This window comes from Electrophorus electricus, chromosome 22 (assembly GCF_041902795.1).
Source record: "Electrophorus electricus isolate QZ-2024a chromosome 22, ASM4190279v1, whole genome shotgun sequence".
Taxonomy (NCBI): domain Eukaryota; kingdom Metazoa; phylum Chordata; class Actinopteri; order Gymnotiformes; family Gymnotidae; genus Electrophorus; species Electrophorus electricus.
In genome coordinates, this window is record NC_137518.1 from 7,020,442 (window position 1) to 7,034,069 (window position 13,628).

General features: G+C 38.5%; 1 protein-coding gene across 1 annotated transcript; it reads right to left on the reverse strand.

The window, feature by feature from the left end:
* Positions 1 to 10,127: 10,127 nt before the first annotated feature.
* Positions 10,128 to 12,515, reverse strand: si:dkey-78k11.9 (P2Y purinoceptor 1). Its single transcript, XM_081705323.1, has 2 exons — positions 10,815 to 12,515; positions 10,128 to 10,277 (listed from the first exon to the last, which is right to left on the reverse strand). The coding sequence occupies exon 1, from the start codon at positions 12,436 to 12,438 to the stop codon at positions 11,392 to 11,394; it is 1,047 nt and encodes a 348-aa protein (XP_081561449.1). The 5' UTR covers positions 12,439 to 12,515; the 3' UTR covers positions 10,128 to 10,277; positions 10,815 to 11,391.
* Positions 12,516 to 13,628: the final 1,113 nt, after the last annotated feature.

Genomic DNA, 13,628 nt, shown 5'->3' on the forward strand with positions numbered 1-13,628 from the left:
TTGAAAAACAAAATTTGTGTCAGTCTCAACCTTTGGCCACAACTGTAGTGTTGTAATTGCTGTCTGTCCATGAGGAGATTCCTACACTACTATGAAACAAATAAATGTAAACTCTTACATCTACTTTTCACAAGATTTTTGATTGTGTGGGAATTTGTGCCCATTCTGTCAAAATAGCATTTGTCAAGTCAGGCACTGGTGTTGGACAAGAAGGCCTGTCTTGCAATCTAGGTTCCAAGTCATCCCAAAGGTGTTCAGTGGGGTTAGGACAGGTAGTCCAGTAGGTAGTGCTTTCCTGGCATCTGCCAAACTCAGATTCGTCTATCAGACTGCTTAATAGTGAAGCATGATTCATCACTGCAGAAAACATGTTTCCATTATAACAAAGTAGCATTAGAGGGTCAAGGCACAATGAGATCAGCTACCCAAACATGTGGGATTATTTTTGTGTATTGAGCAATGAGCTCCAGGGCATTAATCTACAGTGACCAAAACACCTATGTATGCTGCCGTTCATTCTTATAGCTGTTCAGCTTTAAAACAATGCATTTCAGATATCAATTACAATATACAATATAAAATATACTGTGAATTCTATTTTTTGTAGTATAGAGTTTAACTTCAATAACTACATCTTTTATTGTACTCATAGCGATTGTTTAATTATCTTGTATTACTTGCTGATCCTTTTGCTGGTATTTATGGTTGCATTATTGTCTTGTTCTGTATGCACTGTGTGGCACAGGACACATTTAGAAATGTGTAAGGGTGCCATAACTCTAGGGACCCCAAGTTCTTGACACTCTCCAGTTCTTCCCTGCATGCATGTCATGTCCCAGAATAGTCGAACATCTTAGGAATTGAGGCACATAATCCCCAAAAAATAATTTCTGCCTTAGATGGTAACTGCAATAGTGGGGAAAGAGAAGACAACGGTTAGTTTTCATAGCATGGTGGGAATATATTATTTGATGACTTGACAAACCTCTGTTTTAGGCACGTTTCTTACTCTACTGCCAGCAACAAGAATGGTATTCCCAATGCATGTGACTCAGATGTTATTAGATGCTTTTGTTTTAGCCATGAGAGATCACGTTCTATAGTTGTCAGTATAGACTAAACTTTCTAACCACACTTTCTCCTCTGGATTGCAAATAGGTCTCCAAATATGTCTTCTATAGAGACTACTTCAAAATGTCTAAAAATGCCCATTTTAAAGAGAAAAAAATTGCTTTAGCTTTGTATACAGTGGCTGTCCTTCTCTGCAGATCTCTGTAATTATATTCTCCATATTCCATGCTGTTTTATATTATATTCTCCATCTTCCATACAGGTTGTATTTCTTTAAATTAATTATTTTTATGGTTCAATATCAGTCTGAAATGTCTATCAGTGATTGAATGAAGAGTTTTCTTTTTTCCTTTACAGTTCTGTAGCTATTGTGTACCTAAGCTCATGTTCAATGACAGAATGTAGACCATATCTCCAGATCAGCTTGGGTCCAGAAAACATACAAAATGCAGTCATAACATGCAACATTTTTCATGTACACACAGCAACCCAACACAACACCTTCTTATACAGCAAATTTGTAATCATGGTGGCCAGAGCATCCCAGACAGTTGAAACCTTCCTGCCATACAGTACTCTGGAGTTCAAAGAGCTGTGTCCAGCGGCATGCTAGTCAGAGAAGGTTGCATGCTCAGAGGCCTAAATTTAACATGCATGTCACATGTGATTTGCAATCCAAATGCCATTCATGTCCTGCTGGAAATGTTAGCCTCACTAAGGTTTCCCCCATAAGTGATCACACGTTCGAGCTTGCTGCTTTCTTTCCCATCTCATATTAGCCCTATATTTTTGTCTTCCATTCTTATTCAGACTTACTCACTTATTCAGATGGGTGTTTGCTGCTTTCTCTCCCGTCACATGTGTTGTTGGGACAGTGGTAGCTCAGTGGTTAAGGCATTCACCTCCTAGCCAGAAGGTTGCCAGTTTAAGCCTTATTAATGTCAAGTTACTACTATAGGGAACCTGAGCAAGGTGCTTAACCTGCAATTGCTCAAGTTGTATTCAGTCCTAACTATAAGATGCTTTGGATAAATGTATCAGGCAAATGTCTTTTTCCACTCTTACTCAGTCACTGAGGTTTTCAGGTCAATTACTTTTGGATGTTCGTTTTTGGCTGAAGCTCGATACATCAGCAACACAGCTGAAGCTGATAAATTTGTAAAAGCTCTCACACCCATGCCACTACCATTATTGTGTTAATGCTATGTTGAATATGATTCCCTATCCAAATCTAAAATGGCCAGCAGTAGTCAGTATGATTTTAAGTTAAAAAGAGGTGTTCATCCAGCATCCTTAGATGTAACTCACATATTAATGCAAATAGATTAATTATATATAGATTTTGGTGCGAATGTTTGTGGATGACAACCATGTGTTTATGTCTGTGTATAAGTGTTGATAATCCTTTATTTATATTTTTGGAAGCACATCGTGTTCCCGGCTGTAATTTGCTTAATCAGTCTTGATTTATGTGGGTGTATATTAGTACAGATCATGTACTGTTGTTGCTGTATTTTATTGTGGATGCCATGTACTTATGACCTCACAGGCTTGTATGTTTGGGTCTTCGCTTTAACAGCCTTTTCAAATGTGCATGCCTGCTTGATGTGTGCATGCTTGAGCATACAAGCATTTGCTACAGAAGCCCGACAAGAAGGCAAGTGGAAAACCCTCTGGCCGGATGGATATTTTTAGACCTGGCCATTGTCGCGGCCTGGAAACCTCTGTAATCTGACCAGCCCTCCCACAGACCCGTTGATAAATGAGTTGGCACACACCTGCCTCCATACCAGCTGCCTGACCCATAGATGCACTGTATGCCGAATAAGCTATCCATTTTCTTATGCTTTCTTAAGCCAGGGTAGTAAACTCGAAGTGGTGAGACATGCTCCTCAGGAGTCACCTTGTCGAAAACAATGAACAGTTGTGTTTAGTTAATGAGCTTCAGATGTATTGCATATAGATATATTGTGGGAGTAGCAATAAAATGAAATAATGCATTTAAAGCATAACTTTCTGTTTGTATGCATTTTGTGCTGCAAAAGCTATAGTGTTTTAATGCCTCTTAGACCATTCATTCAAGTCACATCACATGACATACAGCAGTTGTGTAATCTTCAAAGAGGTTATGTTACCCTCACCCACCCACTACACCCTTCCTCATGGAACTGTAATCTGTCTCTCTGAGACAGTGTGTGTGTGCGCACGCACGCATGTGAGTGTGTGTCTCACACACACTCACATACGCGCACACACACACACACACACACACACACACACACACACACACACACACACACACACACACACACACACACAAGCACATGCACATACACATGCATGCACACATGCACACAACACCCACCCCCAAGCACAAGCATCATTGTATTTGAAACTTCCCTCCCTTCCAGATAGAGAATTTGAGAATGTTACATTTATAAAACAAATGATCGGCTATCTTAGGTTTCACCAACCAGCCAGGCAGGCTCTAGCCACTGTCCCAGAAGTTCTCACTGGCTCCCACCCCTCTGGCTATGCACCAAGCTGAAGCTGAGCAATGAGTGGCAGAGGAAAATGCCATTTCATTTTTGGATTTAATTTCACAGGGCTTCAAAATGTCCTGTTTCTTTGCAAACCTTCTCTCTCTCTCTCTCTCTCTCTCTCTCTCTCTCTCTCTCTCTCTAAGGCAGTGCTGTTGCAAATATAGAGCTCTGTTTGTGTGTGTGTGTGTGTGTGTGTGTGTGTGTGTGTGTGTGTGCGCGCGTGTGTGTATAAGGCTTTTAAATTTATATTTAAAGGCTTTTCAATTACTTTCTCAAGTTGTCGAATAAGTAAACAGTCAGATTTTGAAGTTGCTGTGTTGGAAGCTGGAAAAATGTGCAAGCGTAAAGATCTGAAGAACTTTGTGAAGGGCCAAATCGTGATGGTTAAACAGTTGGTTCAGACAATCTAAAAAAACGCACGTCGTTTGTGGTGTTCGTGGTATGCAGTGGTTAGTAACCAAAAGTGGTCCAAGGAAGTAAAACTGGGGAACTGGTGACAGGGTCATGTGCGTTCCCTGACATATTGGGAGTGAAGGCCAGCCTGTCTGGTCCTTTCCTGCAGAGGAGTTACTGTAGCACAAATTAATGAAACAGTTTATGCTGCTGTTATACAAACGTGTAAGCAAAACATGCTGTATGTCAGGTTAAGTAGCTGCAGACTGGTCAGAGTATCAATGCTGACTTCTCTACACTGCCAAAAGGGCTCTCTAATGTACTCTCTAATGGCAGTGGCCTCTTTCAGTGGAATAATGCACCCTGCTACACTGCAAAAATTGTTCAGGAATGATTTGAGGAACATAACAAAGAGTTCAAGGTGTTTACTTCGCCTCCAAATTCCCTAGATCAAGCATCTGTGGGATGTACTGGAAAAATCAGTTTTGCTTCATGGAGCTCCCCCTTAAAACTTACAGGACATAACAAATATACTGTGATGGTTCCAGACACCACAGAACATGTTCTGAGATCTTTTGGAGTTCATAGCTTGACAAGTCAGAGCTCTTTTGGCAGTAACAGGGGATCTACACAATATTAGGCAGGTGGTTTTAATGTTATGGCCGACTGGAATAGCTCCTGTAACTGCTGTAAGATACTTGCATCTATCTTGAGAGAGATCCATTGTAACAAGCATGGTTTATGCTTATCATGTATTATTAGAACTGAACTATGAGGATATGAGGAACTATATATTTATGAATGCATACATGCATAGCCTTGATATCAGAACAAATGGAAAGAGTCCAAAATGTCTGTGTAAGCCAAGTAATATGAAACACACCCAGTCATAACACAGTTGTAAATCAGTCAATGGGCAGAGCAGTACACTAGGACACAGTGAGTGATAAACTGGTTAGATTCTGTGTTGTGGCTTTTTCTTTTGACCTAATGGGGATAGTTCCGTTGATAGCAGTTCAGATGACAACAGAAACAAGAATCACATATATGATAGGTCTATGGTCTCCCTTATGAAGCCATAAAATATTTATTGAAAAACACCTTTTAAAAAACAAAACAAAACTGAACAAATTCGTAAAGCCTTCAGAGGGTTTATGCCAAGACAGCTCAGTTGACAAGATCTTGAGAAGGACAGAAGGACTCCAGTGAAGGACCCTAGAATGTGTACACCCTGTTCCTTGGTGGGTTCATGTTTTATCTTCGCACACCAGGGGTGAGGCCCTGGGATAGAAGTGTGATTCCACTATTAGCCTCATCCAGCTTACAAAAATAGACCCTATCACATGAAATCAATAATGCCACTTAGAAGTGTTAGAGTGTGTGTCAGCAGAATGGACCATCCTTAGATTAGTACATAGCCTTAGGTTTGAGCACTACTTGTGGTGTCACTGATATTGTTTCACTCTCGTGACTTAAAATAATAATTGAGTGATGAGACTTTCAAGATGAGGCTCATACAGTATAAATGTGTCAACAGTGGCCACACAGTGACCATACCTATCAGTCTGTCTATTTTTTGCGAAATATGGATGACAAATTATCAGCTGACATCCAATAACATATTTTATGCAGTACTATGTGGAATTTACAGCTTCTGTGGGGTTGTATGTATGCATTTGTAATAAGAAGATGCCGAAAAGATCATTTTGTCACGTCTTTGCTCTTTTACTTCATCGCTCTTTGAAACATAAAGATTTATCTGAACTATGAAACTGTGAAACTGAAACTACCAAGTAGTTCCAGTGCAATTGTTGCCTAAGACTGCCATCTGTTGGATAATAGGCTAATTCACTGGGACTCAGATATTCTTATAGTAGTCCTGTTGTCACAAAGCAGCTTTACAAATGAATGGGTCAAGATTCCTAATGAGCAATCTGGAGGCATCAGTGGCAAGGAATAATTCCCTGAGCAGAATTAAGGAAGAAACTTTGGAAGGACTAAGAAAGAATTAATTCTAAGGAAGGAATTGATTCTCCATTGCACAGTCCAGCTAGTAACCAGTCCATACTTTATTACATTACTTTAAGTCCAAAGAGCCACTTCATTGTACATGTAGAAGCCTCAGTTACTCCAGCGGGTCTAGGGTGGGTGGGCTGTTTCTGACATGGCAGCATCTGTTTAGTTTCTATTTTAAGATTAAGATCTAGGCCAGATGGAATGTCTTTGTCATAAAACACATATACACTTGTACAGTACAATGAAATCTTTCTCTTCACACATGCCAGGTTCTTTGTGAGATGGGTTCAGAGCACAGGATCAGCCATTATACAGTGCTCCTGGAGCCACAGTCCTAAGGGCTCTCTGAGACATGGCATTCCATCATTGTTACAAACCTTATGGAACGCATGGCTGGACGAAGGTGTCACCACTCTGATTACCAGAAAACTCTATGACCACGGATTCATGGACCACAGGCTCTACACCTTTATATACAGAAGATGAACCAAAAGATAGACTAAATAAATAAATCTTAAATTTAAAAATTTGTGTGTGTTACTTGGCATGAGATTCTCAGTTGGTCATTTATATAGTGCCTTTTTGAAATGGACTGTGTCTGATTGTATACTTCCTTACTATACGTCACCATTTTTTAAATATGATGGCATTCATGCTTCAGAAATAATCTAGTGTACATAACAGAACCCGCCAAAAACTGTTAAGGAAACTGTCATAAGATATGACCATAACTGCATATTATATTCTTTTTAAACTCCTCACTAATCCAAGAAGGATGCGTGATTTAAAAATTACTTTATAAAATAGTTCACTTTTAGACTGCTCTAACACACTTTAAAGATACGATGCACTAAATTGGATGAATAGTGATTAAGGATTAAGGATTAAGATAACACTGATTGCAGTATTTTTACTTTGGCAAATGATCCATTTAATCAACCATTAATTGAATAATAGTCTTAGAGCTCTAGCCAGGACTGATGACACAAATGTACATTCTTTCAACAGGCCTACTAGCAGAAGCTGGAAAATTCCATATCATGTTAGTTTCTAAATAAATCAGAAAAATCTAGATGTAATCTTCCATAGAAAAGTAGTGAAACACTAGATCACAATTACGTTATTGTTTATCAGCAAGAAGGAGATACGGATCTGCAAAGGCAGTTCTTATTAAATCATAGGGTTAATAGATTTTTCTTGATCAAAGAACAAGAGTACAACAATAAAGTACATCAAAGAGTGCAACAGCAATGTACATCAAAGCATCATAGTCCAATGCTATTTTTACTTCAAATGTGTCATGGGTTGATTAAAAAGGATATTGTCATAAAAATGTCTCTCCCCCATCACTTTCATGGGAAAGATATACACTTTGGGAATTTATGTAAATGCAAATGTTATGCTACCTTTTCTATCTCGTGGTGACTGCTGGTGAGCATCAAGGACTGGAGGTTATAACTCCCCTGTCTCATCTATCTCCTTTCATTAGGATCAATACAGGCTCTTCTTCATTGCCAAATTGGGGGAATCTCTGTTCTAACACCATTTTTACATTTTGCCTTTTTAGTGTTCCTTTGAGCCAGACTTTTCAAGAACTTTTGATTTTGTTAAATAAGCAGTACCATTGCACAGTAGTGTAAAATGCAGAAATGTTCACTTTAGAAATATGTTTTTAAGCACAAGCTAACATTTTAGGATTTAAAATGTTTGTTGACTAAAATAGGTCATAAAAGAATTCTGAAAAATATGTAAATGTATTTAAAATGCAATTTCTGAAGTTTGAGCAGCAAACTTATATATGTATATATGTACATTTCCTGATACCATTAACACAAACTGAAAATTCTGTAGCAGACTAGTTTATATAGAATCTTTCAAAGTTTGTGAACTATGATGTCGAAGGTACGCGAGCATTTTGCCATCTGAAGTATAGAATTATTCCATCTACAGAGGGGATATCCAAGTTTCTCATTAACCGTAATAGTGATTTTGCTGTAATATGCCCATAGACAACAATTATTTGCTTATGACCTCACAGAGAACAGGGTCCATATCCCTAATGAGCAAACCGAGTGTAACAGAGGCAGGGGATAACTCCCTAGACGGGGATTAGAAAGAAACCTTGGAAGGACCAAGACTCAAGAGAGAACCTATGCTCCATTGGGTGACCCAGCTAGTACTAGTCCATACTTTATTATGATATTTTTACTCCAAGTAGCCACTTCATGGTAGATGTGGAGCATCATTTACTCCTGAGGGTCATCACACGAACAGTCCATATACAGTGCATGAGCCAATAATTATCATTTGGCTGTAGCAGGATTATCTATAGCAGCACAACTAAAAGCGAGGGCATGAGGGTGACCACTGTCCTGCGGGCTCACTAAGATATTGCATTCTATGCAGGTCATCAAACTTGAGTGAACACATGAGATGGCTGGACGACAACATCAATATCTCACATTACCAGAAAACTCTATGACGAGGTGCTCCAGGCACTTCACCTTTATATGCAGAAGGCTAACAGAAAGCTTGAGAAAATAAGAGACTTAAGCCAAGATTTAAAAATTGGGAGTGTGTCTGAGTCTTGGCTTGAACCTGGAAGGTTGTTCCATACTTGAGGGGCTTTATAGCAGAAGGCTCTACCTCTGGCTGTAGTCTTACTAATTTTAGGGACTACCAGAAAACCTGCATTTTGAGAGCACAGTAGATGAGGTGGGTTATATGCAATGATTTCACTCCTGTGGGGGAGACCATTATATGTATATAGCGCTTTAGATGTCAACAGAAGAATCTTAAAATCGATCCAAAATTTAACTGGGAGTTAATCCACAGAAGAGTTCATTATTGTGAGCAAAGGTTCTATACCATTACACAGTAATTCTTTGAGTAAACAAGGTGGGACTGAATCAAGTACACATGAGGAGGGTTTGAAAGAATTCATCAGAGAAATTAGCTCCTCAAGACAGATTTGGGAAAAGACTGCAAACACATTTTGGCAGCTGACTGATTAGCTCAGATAAACATTTAGAATGAACATAGTCTAAGAAAGCACAAGTAATTTTTTCTTTTATGTTTTCTATTTTGTCATTAAAAAAAAAACTTCATACATCTATTACTGCTGCATTCCTGTGGGATTAAGGATTCAATTTCAGCATGATTCCTAGTTAGTTTTGATACAGTATTAAATAGGACTCTTGGATTGTTTTTATGTTTTTAGATTAGAGCTGATAAGTATAGTGATTTTGCTACAATGAAGGCATGATTATATTCAGTATGGCTATGTCAAAGTAGAGTTTTTCAGTTCTGCTTTTTTCTTCCTTTTTAGTGAGATAAATGTAACTTAATTTGCTTAATTCTATAAATGAAAGTTATACCTAACTCCCAGGGAATGTTCCATGAGCAACAACAACCACTGGTTACTTTTTGTTTTGCCTACCCACGCGTGCAACTTGCTCTGACTTGTCTTCAACAAATCATACCTGTTGGCACACCAAGATGCCATTACGGAAGCCTTATTTGTCAAACTTGCTTAAACGCCTAGTTGTCCTGTACATATGACAAATTTACTATAACATATGGTGCTGTACCTGTATGAAGTTTTATCAAAACTTAACTTAAGTGAAAAGCTTGAAGAAAATCAATTATTCTCATTCCCTGTATTGTAGCCCTTTTAATATTCCCATCTTTACTGTTAAGAAAGTAGACCAAGATGAGTGGAGCTTTGGTCAAGACAGTGCAGACAGCTGAGAGAAATGAGCCTGGGCAGATGACAACTGTATGTTTGAGTCCTGATGGAGTGGTGACACTGGGGTGATTACCCAGTAACACCAACACCTTTAACTGCATAACTTTTTTGCTCCCATGTACCATGCAGTGGTCCAAAAACAGTGTTGAATTACTCCTACATGATGACACATTTGAACACTTTCTGCAGCACTTTGTTTTGTTTGCAAAAATCTATACACCTATTTTCAGATACATTATTTTGGAATGGTAAAAAAATAAGGAAATTGAAAAGCAAAACCAAGGACCATTAATGTACCGATGTGACGCTGGCAGCACAGAGGAAGTGAGAGGTGAAGATAAAGCAAAAGAGTCTTTATTCTCCATGTTTTAAATGACACAAAAGAACAAGCTGCAATGCAGTGGTAAAAAGAAAACAGAAATAGTTTAGGGTGCAGGCTTGCACTGAGGAAGAGCAGAAGTTCAGTCATCTGACAATGTACAGTGCAGATGTAAGGAATCTGTGGACTTAAACAGTGACAAAGAAAACAAGGAACAGGTGAGTAACATTAATATGCTTGTGATTGGGACCAGGACAGGTGCTGTGAGGGGAAAACCAAAAACTCACTACATGCATAAAAACAATAATCCCAGATCATGAATATTAAGGATACCCCCACTGGACAATTTACATCTTGGAGTCTAGATGGGTGGCTGCGCATATATTCACTCACTGCAAGTCTCAGGCCATACAGACACGTCACTGCAGTGAAGTGTGGCAGTCTAGTGGATAGACTAGTTCATACACTCATTGCAATCAGGCCTCCCCACCCTCGAAAATGAAACCACTGAATCTTACTACCAGTGAATAATTAAGACTTTGTGGGAATATATGCCAGTGAGTGAAGTTATAGTAATAGATGTTATGGTAACCTCTCTTCACCCTCTCCTCTGCTGCTTTACCTTGATCCAAAGTTGTTTCAAAATACAGCAAGAAAGAAGACCAACATTCAAAGAACCAAAGAAAAATATTTTTAAAAACTGGTTGTCTTTTCATATACTCACTTTAACGACTAATCAGCTAAGATGTTGTCCTGATGATTGTTTCCACGTTCTTTGCTTAATGTCACTAAATCCAATTACGAAGACAAGTAAGTACACCTTTGGCAAAAACTTGTGTGTGAAAGGTAAATCGATTTTTTGGTAGTCGGAGCCATTTCTTGTAGCATTCCTTCCTCCTCCATTCTTCAAGTTCACCCTGTAATTTTGAATCTTTTACCTTCTAGCGATACAGAGCTTCCTTATGAAGGGAGATGAGCTTGGGCATTGCTAAGAAATTCTGTCGTATTTTGAACATAAAAGTACCCTCTTTTCCTTGGATACTCAAAGAAAATTGATCCGATAACACTTGCATGAACGCTTGTGTTTGAATTGTTATTAGGCCAGTTACCACAATACATAACTAATTTGTAGAGAAGGTTTGTTATGAAAAGTCTCTCATAAGGTCTTTGGTATTACGTGTCTGTAATAAATGAGTACATGACGATGGTATTTGCAAGATGTTTGCAGAAGGAGCCGGTCACATTTTGTTTAAACTTGCTAATGCACGAGAAGTAAACCTGCTGCAAATTTTGCAGTGACATCAGCACTGCTGATTCTCCACACCGCTTCGTATTTCCAGTCGAGTGTCAGAATCCATCTCCTGTGGGTTACGGTAGATAACAATCCCTATGATTTGTAATAAGGATGTCCAGGCTTGTTTGTTCATGTTTTGAATTCGCATTAGGAACTCGTCGTTTCCAACAAGATATATCAAAGGATTAATTGCACTGTTCATGCAGACAAGGCCTCTACTCACTTGATGAGCGACGTAGATGTTATCAAAGCTCTCGTGACAAGTCCCCTGCATCTTTAGAATCCTCGTCTTTAAATTTAAATTTCTGAAAATGTGGTAAGGGATAAAACAAATCGAAAACAAAATTGTCAGCATAATTACCAGTTTTAAGCAGCGTTGCTTCAACAGAGCGTTGACATTCGTTTTTGTAGATAGGACAACAACTATGTGGCCGTAACATAGCAAAATGATGAGGAGGGGAACAACAAATCCGGTGAAAGTCCACCCTAAGCTATATGACAGGTAATCGGTTATCCACTGGTCTGTTGTAGTATCGAAACATTCGTCCGATGAATTTTGCTTGGACTTGTCAAAGAACATGTCCGGCAGAATCTGTATGAAAACCAAGATCCACACAAGTGCGCTTATAATCGCAGACATCCTGGTATTTATTTTTCCCATCACTTTCATAGTATGGACTATGCCTAGGTATCTGTATATGCTTATGCATGTGAGGAAACCGATGCTGCCATAAAGATTCAAATTGAAGCAGAATCGTGTTATTTTGCAAAACGTTTGCCCAAAAATCCACGTGCTGTTCGCGGCGTAATACGTGACCAGAAACGGCAACGTGAAAACATATAGGAAGTCTGCAATACCGAGGTTTAAAATAAAAACGTTAATATTTCCAAGTTTCTTCCAGCCATTGTAGACCGATTTCAGTCCAAGCACATTTGCTGAAAATCCGATTGCGAAGACAAGTATGTACACCGTTGGCAAAAACCTGTGTGTGAAAGGTAAATCGATTTGTTGGCAGTCGGAGTCATTTCTTGTAGCATTACTTCCCCCCTCCATTCTTTCAAGTTCACGCTGCAATCTTGAGTCTTTTGCCTTCTAGCGATACAGAGCTTCCTTATGAAGGGAGAGGAGCTTGGGGATTTGTACGAAATTCTGTCGTGTTTTGAACACAATATTACGCCCTCTTCCTCGGGTACTCAAAGAAAATTAATCCGATCGTTTATTTGATGCAGAAATTGAGTATTGGTAGTGTACAACCCGTAACACTTGCATCAACAACTGTATTTGAATTGTTATTCAATTTTTTATTCTTTCCGAAAAGAGTTTGGTTTAGAAAAATAGCCACATTACCTCTAACCCACCCCTCATTACACACACACACGCACGCACGCACACACGCACGTGCAGAAATAAAGAAAGAAAATAGCCATTCCAAAATAATAGAAAACAGCCATCCCAGAAAAAAATATATCTGGAGGTAACAAGAAATAGAAATTTGAAACATTTGGAAGCACCATGTAGGCAAAGTGAAACCCCAACGAAAACCAAATTCACACACATTTCCTGCCTTAAACTGATCATGCAGTTCAAAACCTCTTTCTTGTATTTTGTATGCTTGAAAATGTTGCAAGAAAGACAGAAATTTTAACAAAATTAAGATGTGTCCTAAAATATGAACAATGTTGAATTGTAATATCAGAATACTTTGACTGCCTTATGGATGCCTTCTATATTTTAAGAAAGTATTAATATTTCTCTTGCTCTTTGGGTTGGGGTTGGTATGTGTGAATTAACTTCTTTTTTTGCCTGTCTGCCTAAGGAATGCTGTGCTGATGTGTGAACACCTGCTTGTTTCTACTGTACCCTCAAACATTTTACTGAGGACTGGGCATACATATGGAAATGAATAGATTAGATGCATCAGGAAATCACTGATACAAAATTGAAAAATTATGCATATGTATAACTATACTCATGCATATTATTCAAGCATCAGCTTAGTGGATGTAAATCAAGTAAAATAAGTGCTACTTTATACAATTATTCTAATGCATGATATAGAATGTAGAAAAATTTTATATTCTAAATATGTTATCTTTAAATCTGAAAGACTGATTTATGTTTATCATGCACATTTTGTTGTCTATTACTTTTGAGTCCTTTATGTTAAAAGCACAAAGCATTATGTTCCTCATAACGACACCAAAGTAAACTTACCCTGTTCACCCCCAAAGGTTTATGTAAAA